This window comes from Montipora foliosa, chromosome 2, assembly GCF_036669935.1.
Source record: "Montipora foliosa isolate CH-2021 chromosome 2, ASM3666993v2, whole genome shotgun sequence".
In the NCBI taxonomy this organism is placed as follows: domain Eukaryota; kingdom Metazoa; phylum Cnidaria; class Anthozoa; order Scleractinia; family Acroporidae; genus Montipora; species Montipora foliosa.
In genome coordinates, this window is record NC_090870.1 from 11,061,896 (window position 1) to 11,083,562 (window position 21,667).

Sequence of the window (21,667 nt, forward strand, 5' to 3'; positions counted from 1 at the left end):
TTCAAACGCGACAAAAACGTAGGCAACTTTTTAGTTAGAAGCGCGCTCAAAACTAACGAGCAACCCGGCACGCAAAACTTGTCTTTTCATTGTTAACACTAGCAAGATATCGGGACCTAAGCGATCTGTTAAGATCACCGATCGTTTCACATGTACCTCCGCAAATGTCATCTATTGCATAACCTGTACGTTATGCAATAAATTATACATTGGCGAGACAGGTAGACGACTAGGTGACCGATTCCGCGAACACCTTCGCAATGTTGAGAAGAATGACAAAGATGCATCTAAGCCAGTCGCTCGTCATTTTAATCTCCCTAACCACTCCAAAAAACACATGGCTATCTGCGGCCTTTCCCTACATCTAGGTACGACGGAAAGCCGCAAGAATCTAGAACAAAAATTCATCTTCCAAATCGGCACCCTTAATCCTCACGGTATTAACGAACGCTTTTCATTTAACTAATATATTCCTATTTTTCACGTTGCCACGTTACCACCAATAGCGTAGCTCCTACTCTACTATAAAAACTACACGTAACCCATAATTCCTCGATTCGCTGTGACGAAGGGCTAACGCTCGAAACGTCAGCTTTCAGAATCTCTGTACGGTGGCCAATTTACATTATCAACTCCGTTGATATTACCAAATTTTTGACAGATTTACTCTGTCTAACGTCAACTGAGGGCGTCCTGGGGCACCTGGCAGTTAAGAGTGGGAATCCTGTGACATTATTTTCGTTCTGCACTGCCTGACGGGTAATACATAGCACCTTCACAACATGGCGTCGATGGACCGACAGAAGTTAGTTGAGGACAAAAAACAAGAACTTCTTCGTCGGATCGCGGAGAAAAAGAGAACCGAACAAAACAAACAGTCAACTGCATCTCATCCCAGTCCAGGAAATTCACAAACTGCTTCAACGGGCGGCGCAATGTTTCTAAATGACGGCAACTTCCTCGCCCGGTTTCAGGCCATGCAGCAGCAACAAAACACACAGACTGCAGCCAGTGTTGATTCTAGTGCGGTGGGTTCATGTGGCGATGTTTCGGATTCTCGGCCATTTGTCAGTATGAAGCTGACGACAGTGAAGAAAACGACACCCGCGAAACCAGTTGCATCCCGACCGGACATTTTTGAGGCAGCCGAAGATGTCGAAGAAAATGGTAAATTTGCAGTAAACTTAAGCTTGAGTTCACCGCAAAAGCTCAATTTAAATTACCTTGAACTCAGCAGAGAGTTGTCGCAGAGGGAACACCTATGGTGCTTTTGCGGCATTTGAAATTTTTTGGTCTCATTTATGTTTAATTAGCATGATTGAGGTTGTGATTCTCTGTAGTGACTCGACTTAATGGTTTATCAATCCGACGCTGATTGCTGTCGATGAATACCCTATCGATCAATTGATATCTGCGTGATAGCAATGAAATTGATAATCGTAGTGTAAGTGGGGAAAAAAGCATGAGGACTTTGTAACACATTTTGTCCATTGTCGATTTCTTGACTGACTTCACCTAGGATTCTTGACAAAGATGAAGACAGTTGTGTTTGGTATGATTTTGATCTCGCTAAATGCTAGAAAAGTGTTCTGATGAGCGCTGTAATTAAGTTCCCCCACCAGAGGACAAGAACATTCTTGACACCATCGAGATACTGGCAGCCAGAGTGGTGAGAGGTGGAGACAAGGTGGAGCATGCTGCCATGCAGAGCATCACATGTACCAACAATCCAAGCTTTGGGTAGGTTGCTTACCTTAAACCAGACAGACACCAGCATTCTTATCAGAAAGTAAAATCAAACACTTCTTACCTCCTCCCCCCCCCCCCCCAATCCCCTCTTCCAATATAAAATTTCATCCTTGATGTTATGTATAAAAAAAATTGCAGCAGTGTTTTATTGGGTCTAAGTGGAAACATGACATGTAGCTGAGTGTTTTTAGACCTGATAAAACACTGAGCCCTGCGAGTTTTTTAATGGCTTCAAAAGCATTTCACAAAAAGCATGTCCATCCTGAGTCAAACAAAATTTCAAATTGTGAAGAGAACATAAGCATACAGGAAAAATAAGTCATGCCTTATATGTATGCTTTGTGTCAAGAATTCTTATGAAGAGTGTTTTATCGGGTTTAAAGCTCATACACACAAAATTTCATTGATGACCTGATGTCAACTGATTGGCTGTTTTTCCTGAATTATTAATGAGTTTTTGAAGAGAAACCTGCAAAAGTCACCTTGTGACATAACACACAAGAAATGAAAGAGGGAAGTAATAACTTAACAATGCTAGCCAACGGAAGGAAGGAAACTTATGTATCACAGATTCTTAGGTAGAGGATGGACCAACGTTTTCCTTTTTCTGCTGGAGAGGGAGATTTATTCCATGTTTAGGAGACATCAAGGTAATCCCTGAGCGTTAACAGGCGGGATGATGACCATTTTTTGTGACAATGTAGAAGGCATTCTAATCAACAGGAACAAATGTACAGTTGCCACTTAGTTACCTTGGTTACAATACCATAATAATTTTTATCGATTATTATTATTATTATTATTTATACCAGTAGTAGAAGTAGTAGTAGAAGTAGAAGAGAAAGGTGTAATATAGATAATGCATAAATGTATAAATACTTTATATGATACCCAATGATGGTTAACGAACATGTGCATTGTATTCTTTCCCAATTTTCAGGTTCTTGTTTGATGTGAATAGTCAAGAACACAAGTACTACAAGAACCTTGTAAAATGTTTAAGGACTGGTGGAGCAGGAGCAATCAAAAGTGAAAGTAAAGAAGCCAACAGCTGCAGCGGAGAAAGAAAAAGAAAGAGAAAGAGTCGCTGGGAAGCAGGTCCACCAGCTTCTTCACCCAGCGGCAATGATGCAGCCGTTGCAGCAGCCCTTGCTGTAGCGGCAGAGATTGAGCACAGTGTACCAATGAGTAATAAAGAGGAGGAAGAAAGACAGAAGCAGCTCAGAGAACAGCAAGAGGTGGGTTTTCAAAAGCAAAGGCCTTTGCTGATGGAAAATAATTTTTAATTTACAAGAGATAGGTGCAGTACTGGCTGCAGGAATAGCAGCATTACATGCACTCAAGTCCACCATATTGCGTGCATTTTACAAGCAAATTACATGCTCGTCATGCGAGGAAAGTAAAAAAAATACATGAAAGTGTGGTGTGCGTAAATAATTACACGCCCACATTTCTGCAAGATAAAGATTTTATTCAAAACCATGAGAAACATATGGCCCAATTAGAGAGCGATAAATTCTTTGTAGAGTTAAGATGGGGACAAAATGCCTGAGTCTTGCAATGATCCCAACACTCTTGCTTATTTTCAATGAGAAATAATCAATGTGGTATCTCCGAGAAAGATTGCTGTCTCAATCAAGACACAGAGATATTTCACTTGTTTTTTATGCTGGAGACAGGTCGTCATCTTCAAATCATTGTCAAAAATTTTCGGGTCTACATCAATATTAGCCTTGCATTGATAAGGGTGAAAAACAACAAAGTTTAATTTGCCAGTATTAAGCGATAATTTGTTGGCATTTAGCCACTCACAGACTTTAACCAGTTCGGTGTTCACAGCAGTTTCAAAAACTAAAGATGTTTGTCAGCATAAAGAAGATTTGCATCATCAGCAAATAAGTAAAAATTGAATTTGTTAGAAGAGCGATAAATATCATTAATATAAATCAAGAAAAGTAAAGACGGAGCCTTGAGGAACACCAAAAGACATTTTTTCTTTGTTGGAAATGGTAAAACCAACTTGAATTGTATGTACCCAGTCAGATAAGTATGATTAAAACCAGTAATTAAACATCCTGTGTACAATAATTGTAATTTGTAACTTGCATGAACGTTTGATTTTTTTTCTGCGTCCAATTGGACCCTTTGTTCTATATTCTATGCGTCCAAAAGAAAAACGAGTGCATTGCCAGGATGCAATGACATCCTCTGGATACATCTCTGTTGGAAAATAATATGGTATGGTCCACAGTGTTGAAGGCCTTTTTTAAATCAATAAAAACACCACATGAAAATAATCCTGCATCCATGTTACTTTGTATTTTGTTGACAGTGTCCAAGATTGCTTGTTAAGGTGAACAACTTTTTCTGAAGGCATATTGCGACAAGGTGTTACAAGTTCTTTTCAATCAAAGAAACAAGGCTTTTGTAAATGACCTTTTCAAATAGTCTATTGAAGGCAGGGAGTAATGAAGTAGCCGATAATTACCTGCTTCAGTTTCGTCACCAGCTTATAGACTGGAATGACTTGCGCATTCTTCAGTTTGGTAGGATAAACCCAGGTCTGCACAGAAATATGAATTCATTATTTCTGCTAATATAATGTGAAAGAAGCGGTATGACTTGCACCTTTCAGGATCCGTACAGGGCACGAGTAGTCCATGTGCTTTACAATGTATTTATTTGGGTAGATAAGATCTCAGACTCCATTTGATTTCTTTCACAGGTTCAAATCCAGTTGAAGTCCTGAATTTTTCAGGTGTCTAGCTGCACAATTGCTAAAATTGCATTTATAACTGCAAGGATCATAGCTTCGCTTGATTAAATTATTTTATTTGAGTGCTACTTATTGTATAGTCTCAAGGGTGCCTTTCATATTTCATTTTAGATTCAACAAATGTACATGACAATCCTGGCCCAGCGAGCTGCTTGTCAGGGAGGAACTGGAAGGGAAAGTGCCAGACAGAACAATGAAAAACCAAAGTATGAATATGATTCAGATGAAGATGTAGAGGGTGGCACATGGGAACACAAGAAGAGGAAAGCAGAAATGAGAAAAACTGAAGGTTTGTCATCATTGTGATAAGGTGTAACTTTCACTCAAGTACATGTAGGATTTCATCCAGTATCCAGTCACTTTGTTCCATATCATCATTGTCATTTCTTTCTTTACGCTAGGATTGTAGAGTAGTTTGGTGTAGCTTCATGTACATGTAATATCGTCTTGCATTTACCTACCCAACCATGATATACCACAGAGGACAGATCACAACGCCGAGAACTCCATGCCCCATGTGCAAGCCCCAACACCATCATAAAGGGGTGGGTCCTTTACACACCCACATCTACTTTACGGAAATCTGTTGCTACTTAAAAAACTAGAAAAAAACCCTGCACTTTCTCTTCAGTCATTTAAAGATCCTTCAGAAGTGTTGGTTAGGCTGGAGTTTTTGATCCTGCAACCTCCTTGCACAATAGTTTGATGCTCAACCAATTGAGCCAACCGGTCAACCATCACATTGTTCTGCAAAATAACAAGAGTCAGATTGCTCCACTGGGGGTCATTTTTTGCATTTTGAAATAACTGAAGTCTTTTAGTGGGTTTGTGTAGCAAAAGTTTTACTATATTTTGGAAAGGGTTTTCAGAGTTTTACAAAAATTGGAGAGAAAATGTTAAAATCAGGGGAGCAAAATTTTGATTTCAAATTGGCAGACTGTCAACTAAATGTATAGGGTAAAGATGTCTGGTAATTTTGTCAGCTACATTAAATTTTGTATTTTACGTGTATCCGGGTGGCTATTTTCACCATAATTATTATTTTACAGATAAGGCTCAAGAGCTTACACACAAAGGTAAAGGAAAACATCACATTGGTGACTTTCTTCCACCTGAGGAACTGAAGAAGTTCACGGCCAAGGTGAAATATGTAAAGGGAGAATCCTCTCTGGATGAGTTTGATTTCTCAGACTACTCCGAACATAAGATTAAAGAGGATAACATTGGGTATAAGATGCTCCAGCAAGCTGGCTGGCAGGAAGGAATGGGGCTTGGATCACAAGGACAAGGCATCACAGCTCCTGTCAACAAGTATGTTAGCTCACAAACCGATTGAAGTACTTGGTAAAGTACTAAGATGATAAACAATATATACATGTAAAAGCAGCGAAACCAGTTAGTGTTTGAGATTAGAGATAGGTCTTGGGCCAAAAATGTGACAAACGTGTAATAATAAAATATATACCGTAAAAACCCGCAGATAAGCCGCACCTTTTATCCAAAAATCGTCCCTAGAAATTAGGGGTGCGGCTTATCTGCGGGAACATTTGAAAAAAGGTGTTATGTAAACTCTTAAAACGTCGCACTGCTTCCGGTGTCCAGTTTTCCATTTTCGCGTCCGATCTAATGCCTGGTTACTAAGCTTCGAATGTTCCCTTCGCAGTCTTGTAATGAAAAAATCTATGGAAAACTGTGTTGCATATTAAAGAAATTCCTGTCAACAAATACCAGAAAAAAATCAATCTTATGGCCAGGGTTCGTATGCGTCTTGAAAACCCTTGAAAATCCTTGAAAATCTTTGAAAATCTCTGCTCTTCATTCCTGGTCCTTGAAAGTCCTTGAATTTTTTCTGACCCGCATAACTTCAGTAAAATAATCAGTCACTCAAGTCCTGTCATTACAAACGCGACGAGCTGTAGGGTCGAGAATGGTTACCAGTGCCTTTGCATTATTTTCACGCATCTTCGTTACGGAAAATGAGCAAGAATTGTACTGTCAGACTATTTCCATGGGTAAATTCTTCGACGTAAATAAAAAAGAGGTCCTTGAAATTTCAAAATTTGGCCCTTGAAAGTCCTTGAAAAGTCCTTGTATTTAAGGTCTGAAAAAGTGTACGGTGACATCAGCCATTGTTATTAATATGCCAACCTTAACCTAATTGGCTGTTGAAACAATGACTTCTTTTCCGTGGTTGACAAATTTGGATATTAAAAGAAATGCGACGTCAATGTCTATAAACAAGAAATACCGCTATTGTTTTTTTAATGCTTTCATCCACAAGTTGATAAATCATTAAAACAAATAATATTGCTCACATGGGCTAAAAAGTATGTTTGTATTGAAACTAATAGAGGCCGTGGCCCTGAAGATCTGGGAGGACTTGGAGAAGAAAAGCCAGGGGAAATACAGCGTGAAGATGATGAATTCGACTTGTATCGAAAGAGGATGATGTTAGCTTACAGATTCAGACCCAATCCATTGGTAAGGCAAATGCAATGATGATGTGTTATAATTTTACTCCTGGGTTCATGCTGGATCTTCCAGGAGTTTCCAAGAACCAGAAATTGAGTTTTTTAGGAGTGTTTGTAAGAAGATTTCTTTGCTGAAAAAGCCTACTTTGATATTCTTCCCCATGTCCTGTGAGTTACGTGCACACATAGGCATTTTAATTTTTGTATTTAGTCTTTCCACAATAGTTAAATTTGAGCTCAATTTTTGGAATGTCTCTTTAACTTAGCATGATGCAATCTGAACAATTTTCACCCAAGCAAAAATTCAAGGACTTTTCAAGCAGTTTCCCACCAATTCCTTTCTTTGAGGGCTTTTCAAGCATGAACCCTGTACTCATTTTTCTATCATGGCTTAAAAACCGTACCATGCCATAATGATGCAGCTACTTGTGCGTGGAATGATATTCAGGTCAGGATTTACTGTGCAGTGCATTTCAATGCTATCCTTACACTACAATGCAACTTTCAAACAAACGTTTTGCTTTTTACTGTAGCTGCTTCTCATGTTTGCAGCGACATTTATTAAGCCAATCTCAGTGCTGGATGTGACATTTTATCGTTAATCGTTACCATTCAGTGGTTAATCATAGGCATCCTAAAACTGCCCAGTCACTCAGATCTTCATAGATACACTTTAAGGTTTGTGTTCCACCTTTTATTATCTTTCAGAATAACCCAAGAAGACCTTACTATTAGACAGAAAGGGGCTGCATCAACAAAGGAGTATAAACAATAATTTTGTTATTTAACGTTGTTGGGTTCGCAATTCACTAAAAATCCATTTATTGTAGATTCTGTTGGTTTACTAGAACAGTTTTCTAATATAACTGATAACTGTTTCTCAATCTTGATCTCTTTATTGTAAGTGTTTCCACTTCCCTGCAGCCTCAGTAGCTGTGATTTTGAACCCAAACAGAAGTCTTTGTTTTTTACAAGAATTCACCTTTATCACTCTGTGGCCATTTTGGAGTCTGTGGGGAATAAAGGCTTCGTCTTTGCACATCTAGCCTCGCACTAAATGAGGGCTTTTACTTCGTGTAGAACTTAGACACACATGACGTAAAATCGTGAAACAATACCTACTCAGAAAAATTTTCTAAACCCCTAAAGCTTTTGTTACGTCATGTGCCTCTTCTACACGAAGTAAAAGCCTAAATGAGAGGTTAGATGTGTAAACTTTATATGGACATGGAGTTATATGGGTCTATAGAATGCAATTTTGAGAAATAAATAAGGCTGCCATTGTGTTGTTGACTCTTGAAGCTGGTTTGTTGTATAGGATGTTTGTCATTTGAGAATGAACAAAATCAATCGCAAGGTTTCATTCCTGGAAAGACAGTCAACGATCTTGCATAGGGTTTGATCTCTGCTTCTATCACAAGAGCTGTAGTGTGAGGAAATATAGGCCAGCAACAGAACCCATATGGTGTAATCGTGCAATAAAGTCTCTAGCACCGAGTGTAGAATAAGTACTGGTAGGCCAAAAAGATTTAAAGATTACAGAGAAAAACAAGCCAGAGCCCTTTGTAGAACAGTTCCAGGATAAGCCACAGCTACTTAAAATAAACTACCTGGTTGTGATTATTGTCCTTCTGTTCTTTTAGGCATACTGTAGCTTAAATATCATTATATTAGTAAACCTGAGTCCCTTGAACTCGCCAGATGTTTACAAACAAAATATTTTGGCAGTTATACACAAAAATGTTCCATCTAGGGGAAAAAGTATTGAAACCTTCCAGACTTTTCCTCATTGTATCATGACCTACATCATAGGAGAAATGAATGCCAACAATAGATAGTATTATGTACGAATGCTATAATTTATCAATTCTGAGAAATCGCACGACCCGATCCACATAGTCACTGACTGAAAGGTAAATTCTGTCCATCCAATTCATCTTTACATTTGCTAGAGATTTGTCGACTCCCCAGCCTGCAAATTTCTCTACCTCCTTCAGCATCAAGTCTCGTCTCTCAGGTTTTGTCTTTGGGATTGACGGGGGTACATTCATGGCAAGCATTATCTCCTCATGGAAATATAGTAGTGATGGAAAGTATGTCTGTTTGGTTACTGAAGCAGCAGGTGTATCAAATGATCCAACTAAAATCAAAGAAAAATGAGCAACTGGTAAATGGTTGCAAGAAAAATGTGAGCTAAAATCAATAAACATAAAATATAGCATGTCAAGTTTGGTGAGTAACTTCAGTGACACACCCTGACTTTTTTTTTAGTACAAAGTTGTACTTGATAGTTGCCTGTGTAGCAAGCGAACATGAAATTTTTATGTTTCGGTTCGAGTCAATCATCTTGCATGTTTCCCTACAGAAATGCTACACAGGCTAAGTTGATAGGTTTTTTTTGTAATTCCCATATTTAAGGCTCAAGAACATGATGAGCTGGAGGAATTTTAATGTACTAGATTATCAAAACTAAATAATTAAACATAATCATGGCAATAGTTGGGGCCTTGCAGACACCCTTAAAGGAATAATTGCCATGTGATAGTTCTGTCAAAATTGGATCAATAGTGTTTTTAAGCTCCTTCAGAACTGAACAAGAAAAGAAACTAGCTGCTTGGTGATGGGCAAAAGACAACTGAATTTAAATCAGACTGCTCAGCAGGGTTTTTTAACCTACGACCTCTGTAACACTGGTCGGATACTCTACCCATTGATCTACCAAAACTCCTGGGGATCTAGGTCGTTTATCTAGGTCCTGAATGGACAATGTGTCCCGCTAGTCTGCGGGCTCTACAAAGTAATCCCTACTCAGTCACCCCTAAAGAAGCCCCACTTGATAAAAAAAATCGACAGACAGTCTCACTAGATCAGGCCCAGTTGTTCGAAGGGTGGATAGCGCTATCCACTGGATAAATCAATTGGTTTTGCCAGTGTTTATCCGCTGGATAGTGATTTATCCGGTGGGTAGCGTTATCCACCTTTTGAACAACCACGGCCAGGTGGATCAATGATATTAGGGGGGTTGCAGGAGGCAGCGTGAGCCATTTGGGTTTGCATGTGGCTGTCCCAGCCTCTGATCATATATCATATACCTTTATTTACCCTTGGATTTTTAGAGTAGCTTGGTGTAGCTAATACACCTTATTCCAAAATGGCCGCCATTTAGATATTCTTTTGTTTTCATTCAAATTTGACCTTGATGCCTCGTTCAAAGCAAAATATTGTTTTGAATTTTCAGCTCAAGAACAAGGCATCAAGGGCTAATTTGAATAAAAACAAAAGAATATTTAAATGACGGCCATTTTGGAATAAGAATTTACCCTCCCACCCACGGAAGACAGACCACAACACCGGGAACTACATGCCCTACTCTTTGCGACAAGTGTGCAGGTCCTTTTACGTCCCACAGGATTATTGAAGGGTTGAACATTGAAGGGTTGTGAGACTGGGCCAACGGTTTATTGTCCTTATCCGAGAAGACTAGAGAGTCTAACCATTTGCAGATGTAATTACAAAGGCAGTACTTTGTGATATGGGATTTGCTTTCGGTTGTCATGGATTCAACTCGACCACGCTTTGTAAATAGCCAACTGGTTGCCTCCTGCCAGTTGAGGTTCTTAATCATGTTTCTGTTAAGTTTGAATTGTTTCTTTCAGATTGTTACAAGTGGGGTGCCTGTGAACTTGCTTGATAGCTACATAAGTGCACTTCCACTATTAACAAAACACTTACATTTTACATTTACAATCTAGTTATGAATGGCTGACTGAGGGGTGCATAAAGGACCTTTGTAGAGTTCTAGGCCATTTCCAGGTCACATGAAGAAATTTAGGCAAAAAGTTCTACATTGTCAAACTAGATTCCAGATTGTCCGTTGCAAACTTGTTCGAACAGAAACCTTGTTCTTCATTTTTAGTAGGTGGCTGGTTTGAAACAAGTAAGTGACTGTATCAACAACAGGCCTAACATCAACACTAGTGGAAACCTTAGTAGAAAGAAAAAAGCTACTAGAAACCAAACTTAGGCCAATACTATTAGACCTGTAGTCAATCGAGCAGAAATGTACTGACTTGAAAACCTCAGTCAGGGGCAGATCTAGGGACAGGCATTTTTGCCCTTCTTTTCAAATTATGGTCTAAAATCTTGAAAACAGGAAAAGTCCTCAACTCTCTTTGTCCAGGATTGAAGGTGACATACACATGTTAGACAAAGTATAAAAAGAAAAAACAAACTTAGCTCTTAAACACGAACACACACTCACTATAAAAGGCATGGTGCCTTAGGCACTCTGGTTCATCAGAGCTGGGGTTTTTTTACAGTTCAGTTATTCCCTTATTTGGATGTAACGTAGTTCGTGCATTTTCCCACGCGTGCAGTTTTGATCTTATTTTTGTCCATATTTGGGCATAAAATAAGGTCAATCAACCATGGTCCCATACAGAGCTCAGTCTGTGGCAATTTGTGCAATAGAAAGCCACTGATGGCAATGTGTCTGAAATATGTTATGAGAGGCTATCTTTTGTTCTTTTATATTAATCCCCCGTCCCTAATTCTCGCGCTGGAAATCTTTTAGGGGTTCCGTCACTTTGCGGCTCTTTGTTGATCGCCATCTTGGTTGATCAGTCATGCTTGAATGAATTTGAGCAACAGCAGAGAGTTATGGTGCGTCTTTGTGTTTAAAATGACTCAGTTTGACAATGTATTAAAAGGAGACAAAGTGCCTGAGTTTTGCTTTAAAATTTTGGAACCAACAGAAACATGGAAACAGTGATACTTTTTCTTGTATGTTCCCTGTCATAATAATTAATAAATTAATTATTAAATAACCATAAAAAGGTGGAGGGCTAGTCACCCCAAGCACCTCCCCCCCCCCTCCCAACAGAGCCACCCCATGCACCCCCCTGGAGTGATCCATGCTTTATAATCATAACCAGGAAGAGCTACATTGTAGGCCCAAAGACAAACCTTTGAGTGCTGTGCGACTTTTCCAGTCTCTGCGTTCCCAGGGTGGCTTGGCAATTATGCGACCTGTGCGTTCTGATACTCTAACCTTATCTCCTCTCTCAGTGTATCGGTAAGACACTCCTGTGGGTTTGCTTGAAGAGTAGAAAAATCAAAGCGTTTTTAAACTACAAGTAGTAGTAGATAAAATATGAGCAGGAGATCTGTACAAGTGATTACACTGGCAAACCATAATTTGCAAATGCCCATACAGATCGAATGTGAATATTTGATTGCACTTCTGATATAAAACAGTTTAAGTTGAATACAGTAGAGATCTGTACCAAAAGTTCTTTAACAATGATTACCATAAAGTCCACGACTGTATAAGCCCCATGTATAAGACAAAACAAAACACTGGTTGTTGCGAGCTTTCATATGAATGAAGTCTGCAGACAGTGACATTTCACTTGTCATACCTTAACCTTGTGAGCTTACTATAAAAAACTTAAGATGTCCTTCCAATGCAATTTTTTCAAGAAAACCACTTTGAAACGCTCCATGAATTTGAAATTCGAATATGCACATGAGGTTAGCCAAGCCTTGATAACCCAATCAGTGAGTGGATAAATTTGCAGTGTAGGTGATAAAAAAATAAAACAGTCGGCCATTTGCCTGGTGAGTACTTGCTAATTTCTTGGTATTTCTCGCACATGGTGGAAAGATATGCGCCAAAGTGACTGGCCGCAAGTGTCGTGATAGCAAACTCCTTTGTGGAGGAATGGAGATTCCCTGTAGGTTGGTGTTGAGTTGTTCCAGTAAAGTGAAAATTAATTGCTTGAAAGACTTCTTGGAGAACAAGAATCGCTGATGAACACTTCAAGATACAAACAGCTCCTTTAGGAGAGCTACCACTCACGAGAAAGGCTATGATCAACAACAACTTGCTCTCAGTTTGTTGTTGTGAGCACCAGTGAGCAGCTTACTATTCTCGACATTTGGTAACCCTGTGCCTTGATCCACTCACCCCTAAACCGGCAATACTTAGTATTTTACTCTGTCTAACGCCAGATGATTTTACTTGTCAATGGGTTAAATTAAGCACTCACTGAAAAACTGTCCCATTAAATACCAGGGTAAAAGTCAGTTTTAGGAGCTCACAGTAAATGTGCCCAGTGGTTTTCCTGTTTGTTTCATTTTTCATATTTTGTCTCCACTACTCAACCGAACACTCAAGCTTAGTAGGTGATATATGGGCGTGTTGGCCAGCCAAGCCACCATGCAGTTTCTTAAGCATTGGAATAATGTTACAAAAATATTAATACATCAATTCTAAAATAAAGAGGAAAGCAATGCACCAGAGCCAGACACGAAAACCCCTAAAAAAACCAGCAGGCAGTGGTGCGACCCTCGGGGTTCTAGGGTATTCTGCTTGAAAGACATTACTTTCAATGTAAATGAACGCTATCAGATACCACCTAACGAAGGCATTAAACACTAATTAAGCTCCATGGGACAAAAAACGAAAGAGGACTTGTGCACGCAGCGAAGGATAACCATAGAATGCCTTACTCGCTAAACAATCGCCAATATTTATACAAACCACGATCACGTGGCACTCCAAGCGCCTGCCACTCACAACCAGGTATCTGCTACATGACGGCAAAATATCAATTTATGCTAATCAGGATTATTACAAATTACATATTACCTTACTGTTATCTTAGTCTCCATCTTCTGCTTGTGTAACAGACCTTTCCTTACTATTGGTAAATTTGATGATTGGTATTTTGTTGATCGGTGTCTGACATTTGCAGACTGCTTACAAATGATAAACTTTAAGCACCCATTTTAAATAGCGCCGATAAACATACTAAGAACCCGTTTTAAAACGGTTAGCTTTCAATAATTGTGATTTAAGGTTAGTCTGCAGTCTGCAATCTGCAAATGTCAGACATTGTTTGTTGATTACTATAAACATGTTCTTTCTACTATATATTGGTCATTTATATTTTTTAATAAAGAAACAAAATTTCCATCATTAGAGTAACTGATTGTATTCTAGAAGGACTTCACTTTCTTTCAGAAATTGCTACTTATATGTTTATTCATTGATATGTTGAAACGTTTTTATGAACATTAATTGTAGGCTTTAGAAAACTCCAGCCTCAGATGTTTCCATAGATAAGTCGCACTCCCGATTTTTTATTTGAATTTTGAGAAAAGGTGCAGCTTGTACATGGACTTAATGGTATCCTATCAGGAGTTTGTATTAAAAGTTAATTCTGCTGTTTAATAATTCATCAACCCCTGTTGATTTGCATTGGGGTTTACAGAGAAGTTTATGTGACTCAAATAGTACCTGCTGATTGGTCATAACTTTGACAAATAATTAAGTGATTTTACAACTTAAACCCATTGACTCCCAGGGGTTCCCCATTGACACAGGGTTCTCAATAAGTTTTGGAGTAGACGGCTTAAATATAAAAGTAGGCGGCGGGAGAAGCGCTTTGTCATTGTTTATAGCAAGTTTATGACTGAAAAGTAGACGGCTCTAAATTTAAAGTAGCCGGTTTTTTAGCCGGCTGCCGGCACTTAATGAGAACCCTGTGACAAGTAAAATCGTCTGGCATTAGACAGTAAAATACTAAGTCTGGCCGGTTTAGGCCCGTTTGGACGTCAAAGAGTTAATTTTTCAGTGAGTGATTAATTTAACATCTAACATGCTGAAGTGGTTGATTAAAAAAAAACTAGTACAAAAAGTGTTGCAGCTAAGCTGAAGACCACAATAAAAGTGAAACGAGTTTTTAAGGTAAACTAACACCATAAGACTTGTGAGCTGGCATTTGTGAGTCAGATGGGCTCACTCTGACAAATTGCTCCCTCTGACCAAAGTGCTCAAATGAATTCTGATGAAAGGCTAACCTTTGAAACGTTAGCTCACAAATCTTTCTCCCAGTGTTTAATTTACCTTAATGAACTCAATCGACAAGGCCAAATTTTCCTAGTTTCACTCCCAACCAACACAGTACTGCAGTTTCTTTAGAAGCCCATCATTTGTAGACCACAACGGCCTTGTCTGCAAGGAGAAGTACCTTATAGATATCAATATTATTAAGAATGACACTTCACTTTTAACAGTTTAATTTCAATGAAATGATAATGGCTGTTTGCCATAATACAAGTATTAACCCTTTAACACCCAAACCGGCTCAAACCGGCCGGACTTAGTATTTTACTTGGTCTAACGCCAGACGATTTTACTCGTCACTGGGGAACCCGTGGGAGTCAATGGGTTACCCCTGGGAGTTAATGGGGAACCCACAGGAGTCAATGGGGAACCCCAGGGAGTCAATGGGTTACCCCTGGGAGTTAATGGGGAACCCCTGGGAGTCAATGGAGAACCCCTGGGAGTCAATGGGTTAACCAAAACACTCCATTACAATGAATGTCTCAAATTCACCATTTCCAAAGGTTCAATTTTAATTAAACAAAATGCAAATGACACTCACCCATCAGATGGATCCAAGAGCGACACTTCTGACACTTGGACTGGAGCCTCACTGGGTACCAGAGCCCCTTTAAAATCACCAGAAGGCTTGATATAACGATAATGCTAAAAGTTCAAAACAGGTAGATGAGTCTCCACCAAAGTTTGATAAGTAATAGTAAGATTGACAGTGTGATTGTGATTATTACGTAAGCATAGTATAAATCATTGAGGACTAATTCACAGCTGCTGAGTTACATATCCAACATATGAATGTGGTATGGTGATCGACAATAACAACAATAATGATTCTTATTATATGACTAGCTCCGTGAGCGGGCAAGATGAACCAAATTGCGTGCTGTGATTGGCTACCCGAGCAGGCAAGATGGAGCTATCTTGCCCGCTCGGGATTTCTCGGTTGGTCCCGCAAGATCAAAGATCATTTTTTGGTGTTTGAAGTCATATAATAAATCCTTTATTGACCAAGCTTGTTCGGTCAATATGGCTGGATATTGGCCTTGTTCATCTTTTTGCGTGTTTATGGACCTCGACTTCATCTTGGTCCATAAACACGCAAAAAAAGAACTTGGCCAATATCCAGCCATCTTGACCTCACGCTTGGTCAATAACCCATATTTATTTAATTATTTAACTATAAAAAAATGCACTAAATTTTTCTTTTAAACATTTTAAGACTAAAGAGTTTAATAAAAGAAGACAGCATTCCGACATTAGCTAAACGTCATAATAAAGTCAAAACATGTTTGTAAGTGACAGTCTAAAAAACCTAATAAGAACAATAGGGGATTTAAAAAGTTGTAAAGTAAGAAAAAGAAAAAAAGTTTAAAAAATTTAAAAGTTTGGCACTTACTGTATGGAGTCCATCTGATTATTTCAATAATTAATGGTTACAGAGTAGGCAACATGACTAATATAATATCCAGACGGACTCCTTCAGTGCCAACCTTTTTGTTAATTTGTCTTTACTTTTCTTACGGTACACCTTTTTTAATCACCTATTGTCAATCTTCAAACTTGTATTACAGAGTGTAACTTACAAACATTTTTTCCTTGATAATTACCGTTGTTTTTAAGCAAACTTTTTAATCTTAAAATGTTTTTAACACAGTACTTCATTGCAATTTTTTACATTTAAACAATATTATTGTTGTTATTAATATTAATGTGTGATAAATCACAACAAACTGGCCAAGCTATACAGCAAAACTACAATTTAGACTGCTGGCCATCTGTCATTTTTGGTCTGTCAAGGATAATCATCACCCAAGTTTGCAAAAAGTGGCTGTCAATGTCCCAATTTACTTCTCCCAGTTCTTGCTGAAATCTCAAATGTTATTTTAACAAACAAACCAGACAACAGTGAACCAACAGCTGTCTATATTATACAACTTCAAATACTGAGATGTTTTTCTTTACAATATTTAAGATAATTCATACTGTGAATTTGAGTTGTTTCAATTTTTTTGAAGTTGCACCCACCCCCCACCCCCCAAACAGCTGATATTCATGGGTTCTTTAACCATTGACTCCCAGAACTGAGACTTCATATCTGTCTACTGCCAAACTATTTTTCTCGTCAAAGGGGAACAGTTTAAGAAACAATGGGTTGTATTCAAAACGACAGACCCTCATTCTTTATGCGGATAAAAATGGAGCGACCCACTACTATACACTGAACTTACAGTGTTGAGTCCTTCCACAAACACCCAGTTCTTGCTTCGAACGACTTCAGAAACACTACCAGTCTTTCCTTTATCTTTTCCTGAGAGAAGCATCACCTGGAATCATTAGAGGAAAAGGATTAGATTTAAAAACTCCCCGTTCACCGACTTCGTGTCCAGTCCAATCTGTGGTAACACTGCCTCATGAGACGCGAAGGTATTAAATTATTTCAAACAGGCCAAAACGACAAAATAGTATGTTTCCTTCCTTTAAGACCCCTACTGGGTAAAGGATTCCTAATCCTGTCTCTTCCAAATGCATGCCACAAGTATAGTTTCAACTCCATTCTCCAAACCAAGGAAAATTATGGAAGTCTCACCGTATCCCCTCGTACTATTTTCCATTCTTTTAAAGGAACGATTGGCTGCCGCTTATTTCCACGCCGTTTCCGGGGAAATCGTCGAGGTAGCACACTGTTATACCCAAATGGTTTCCAAGGAATGGAAGGCATAGCACAGTGCAACGACGCACAGAAGTTCAAAATGGCACCCAACAGAAATTGGAGAGGGATTGGAACCACGCTGAATGGCGTGACCAGCTGCTGTCGCTCGCGCATCGCTTCGTGACGTGACACTTTCTATATATTTTTGAGTTGAGGAGGGCCGGGGTTGGGAAATTACAACCAAAAAAGATAAACTTGTAGCGTCTGAAAATAAAGGGCCAGTTATTTAAACGAAGTCTAACTTAGGCCGCGGTTTAAGACAATCAGTGGACCTCCAAATCTGTTTATGAGCGGTATATTTTTAAGTAAATAAATTGCTCTCTAGCCTGGAATGCAAATCTTCGAGTTACCATCAGCAGCACACAATACTTCGATATGATTGTTGGCAATATTGAAAATGGCTTAGAACGCGGTTTTGTTAAACGTTGTCTAAACTATGTTTTAATAATCGACCCAAAAAGTTTGCAAGTGTGTTCAGGAGTCAGGCCTAAAGAGTGAAACTTTCGAGTAAATTAGACGTCAAAAATGGATGCGAGACAAATATCGGGGTAACAAGCAGGCTCTCTCAGGGACTGGGGTTTGGGAGGGGGGAGGGGGGGGGTAGAAGTCCCTCAGAGAGTCAAGCTAGGGTAACATTAGCACAAAACACTCCATGAAGGCTTTAATGTAACAGTCAGGCTCCAGTTGTTCAAAGGGTTAATAGTGCTGTCCACTGGATAACTCAATCGGTTTTGCTAGTGTTTATCCAGTGGATAGCATTATCCACCTTTGGAACAACCGACGCCAGATGAACAACTGTGCACAGGTAAGGTCAAGTCAATATTGAAACAACCCACTTCCTATGGCTAAACCAATCATTAAAGGGGCTGGGTCACGCTATTTTAGGTAATTTTGTTTAATTTTGTTAATTATGATCTCTAAATGTCAAATTCGCAGAGCAAGAGTCTTTCATTTGCAAAATCACGGCCACATAATAACTGAGAATGATTTTCCAGCTTTGAAAATGACAAATTTGAAAAAAGGTGGGCCAACGTTTTTCAAATTTACCCAAATTCAATCCGTTTCAATCCTCTCCAGTTTTGTCCATCCAAGTCCCTTCTTGGCTTCCCTGTGTTTTGTTAGAGTTCTTCTATAGTTTTGGACAGTTATTTAATTCTATGACCATTCAATCAGTGCTGAAATTGCCTAAAATTGCGTGACCTAGCGCCTTTAAATATTCAGTCTAACCAACATTTCCAAGCCTTCAGATTAGAATTAGAAAGGGTTAGTGATGTTCTGGTATTGATCTCAATTGACCTGTGGTCTGTCTTTTTGACTCACCATCAAATGGTCTGATTGTTTATCTAGTACTATGCTACTTTTTCCACAACAATCCTTCCCCCTCTCTGCATACAGTGTATATCCCATCTTTGGAGATAGAAATGCTCCGTTTTTCAAGGGGTAGATTTAATTAAATACCTGTTTTGGCAATAATTGGATACTATTGCAGCAAAAAAAGCCATGTTCCATGGTAACCATATTCTTTCTATAAATTATATTTATTTAAATTCAAATAATGACTGTTACATAGCACAATGCCCATGGAACTTTCATTTCAAAGTGCCATAATTTCCATGAATAGGTACCAGTAACTCTTATAATTATTACAGTTACATTTCAGCAGAAAACTATCACTGAAAAACCGACTGTTAAGTAACCCTTGATGTTAATTCTTTGGGCATGCCTTATTTTCAACTCTGAATCGGAGTCCCCAAAGAAAAAGATAACAAGGGAAGACATGGGAAATAGATCTTCTGGAAGTGACACAAAGTAGTAATAGTCAAGTTAACAAAACCTTCTTAATTAAACCTCAATGGGACCACCCTGCCAAAGAAAGCTCCAGCCACCTAATGATTCAAACCCGAAACAGCTTAGTGCGAGTTACATCTTCAATACAAGTAGCAGAACCTTAGGTCCTTCGAGTCCCTCTTTCTAACATTAGGGACCTTGAGATCTATGACAGCGACGGTCAACGAAAACGTCAGCTCAAAACATAACTAGAGTTGCTTTATTAATTCTTTTGCGGTTATACTATCTCGTTCACTTCTTACAATTTGGTCGTAGTATCCTAATAATAAGTGGCACGAGCAGTTTCAGACTGAAAATAGAGAACGAAAGATTCTCTGTTGCAGGCTCACGTTGTCATCAAAACCTCAAAATTAATTTGGTAATTTCACGTCCTCCTTTTGCAGAGTACCGCAAGGATATGCGCTAAAATTTGTGCTGCATGTGCAGCATGATTATTTATGCTCTTTCAACCAATGATAATATTGTTTTGCACCGTTGTTGTTGCAGTGGCTGTCGTAAAATCTTAAGCTCCCTATTATTGTCTACAGCTGAAGAAAGTCAGTCACCGTCTTGTTTATAGAGTGGCATCACCACACTCAGTTCTATCTTGAATACACCACATTCAACAAGTATTAATGGATAATACTACCTAATAACAATCTTATTATTGTTAACATTTTTTTTCACATTGAAGAGAAGCCATACTAGAATGTTTCAACAAAACAATATCTAAACAGTACGTTGATCTGCCTTAAACATATCAACACTTTTCCCATGCATTTTGTGACACACAAGACTGCAGTTTGTGATTCCCTTTAACTAGATCAAAAGACTTGTGCGAATATACACGTAGATCTGCATTACGCAGATCACTTTTTCCATAGCTTTTTTTTATGGCCAAAAGACTGCAGTTTATGATTCTGTTTGACCAGAACAAAACAATACATTGACTTTACATTGAAGACTTCTGAGCAAGTAAAAAATACAGGAATTGACATTTTTTTTTCCTTGTATGCTGTTATTTTTTGGTAGCTGCATCAGCCTCCTTCTTTTCCGCAGCTTTCTTTTGCTTTTCTCTCATCATGGCAGCATCTCTACAAAAAATACACATATTAGCTTGGTACTTAAGTACTACAATATTCTTCTCATTATTAAAGCCTTATGAAGAAAGGAACAGGCTCATTTCAAGCAAAAAATAACAAAAAGGACACTTGCAACATATTGTAGTAAAGTACAATGTAGGTGACATGGGACAGCAGACGTACCGGTAACGGCTGTTTGCATAGAGGGAAGAAGATCATTGCACTAAAAAGATACTAAAGAATGAAACAATTTTTGCTAACTTTTCATACACAAATTTTAGTTTGGGTTATTATCTTTTCATAATTTGTAGCCATCATGTTTGCATTTTGGTTATTTGGACTTTGAGTGGATCTCCCAAGTGAAAACAGTTTGCATAGAGCTGGGATCCTCATACATTGTAGCACTGGATCTTCCTTCATCTTAAATAGCAAGATCCAACATGTATAGTGTCACTCGGAAGATCCTAGCAATACGGCTTAGTACAACTTTTTGCATGTCAAATGGATACAGAAAACATATGTTGCTGAAAAGATCCACTCCCTTAGGATCTTTTCAGTGCTAGAATATTGCTTCTACAACGTAAATTGTCCATATGGGAACTCAGCAGGCTTATATTTTTTTTGTTCTTTTAATCCAACATAGTGACGTGTAATCAGCATTTGGAGAATCTGCATCTTCAGTGAGATATTAATAATAATAGTAATATTCTGTGCTGCTGTAAATGTTATAACAATATTAAGTTTAACTGCCCATACATGAGCAACTTACGTTATTTACAAAAAAATACCAATTTAGGCAAAAATGAGTGGTGATTAATGTGGATACAGCCATATGCTCAAGTGTGAAACAGGATGTGCATTTTCTTGGTGTAAATAAGATCCTACATATTATTATAATGATTTGTGGCTAAATCTTCTCGTAAAGATTGTTAGGATCTTGAGGGGATCATTGCTGCAAAGATCCAAATAAAAGAATGCATCTAAAAGGATCTTAAGCCAATTAAATACCAAAACAAAAGAGTAAAATACTGATTAAGAATAAAAGTCACAAACATGCAGATGGAAGCCTTTCTATCTTGTTAACCAATGGAAGGGCTATTCATGTTTCACTACAATAAAAAAGCACAGGTTGTTTGTTGTTTG

The 21,667-nt window shown here is 38.5% G+C and overlaps 2 protein-coding genes across 2 annotated transcripts; one reads left to right on the forward strand and one right to left on the reverse strand.

Annotated features, from left to right (window-relative positions):
• The first annotated feature begins 768 nt into the window (after positions 1–768).
• Positions 769–8,616, forward strand: LOC137992408 (SURP and G-patch domain-containing protein 1-like). The gene is made up of 7 exons (XM_068837741.1): positions 769–1,167; positions 1,611–1,740; positions 2,690–2,987; positions 4,637–4,814; positions 5,575–5,836; positions 6,877–7,006; positions 7,705–8,616. The coding sequence occupies exons 1-7, from the start codon at positions 783–785 to the stop codon at positions 7,729–7,731; spliced, it is 1,410 nt and encodes a 469-aa protein (XP_068693842.1). The 5' UTR covers positions 769–782; the 3' UTR covers positions 7,732–8,616.
• On the reverse strand, positions 8,608–17,668 carry LOC137992409 (large ribosomal subunit protein uL24m-like). The gene is made up of 5 exons (XM_068837744.1): positions 17,493–17,668; positions 17,134–17,229; positions 15,450–15,553; positions 11,962–12,092; positions 8,608–9,136 (listed from the first exon to the last, which is right to left on the reverse strand). The coding sequence occupies exons 1-5, from the start codon at positions 17,622–17,624 to the stop codon at positions 8,850–8,852; spliced, it is 750 nt and encodes a 249-aa protein (XP_068693845.1). The 5' UTR covers positions 17,625–17,668; the 3' UTR covers positions 8,608–8,849.
• Between the last annotated feature and the right edge of the window lie 3,999 nt (positions 17,669–21,667).

What these genes read in the sequence shown, in the direction of transcription:
- LOC137992409 (XM_068837744.1), bottom strand. Translation starts at nt 17,624, where the DNA reads ATGCCTTCCATTCCTTGGAAACCATTTGGGTATAACAGTGTGCTACCT. An exon ending in AAATAGTACGAGGGGATACG is followed by an intron (nt 17,230 to 17,492) that starts GTGAGACTTCCA and finishes TAATGATTCCAG; the next exon opens with GTGATGCTTCTCTCAGGAAA. An exon ending in CTCTTGGATCCATCTGATGG is followed by an intron (nt 12,093 to 15,449) that starts GTGAGTGTCATT and finishes CTACTCTTCAAG; the next exon opens with CAAACCCACAGGAGTGTCTT.
- LOC137992408 (XM_068837741.1), top strand. Translation starts at nt 783, where the DNA reads ATGGCGTCGATGGACCGACAGAAGTTAGTTGAGGACAAAAAACAAGAA. An exon ending in AGAAATGAGAAAAACTGAAG is followed by an intron (nt 4,815 to 5,574) that starts GTTTGTCATCAT and finishes ATTATTTTACAG; the next exon opens with ATAAGGCTCAAGAGCTTACA. An exon ending in ATCACAGCTCCTGTCAACAA is followed by an intron (nt 5,837 to 6,876) that starts GTATGTTAGCTC and finishes TGAAACTAATAG; the next exon opens with AGGCCGTGGCCCTGAAGATC.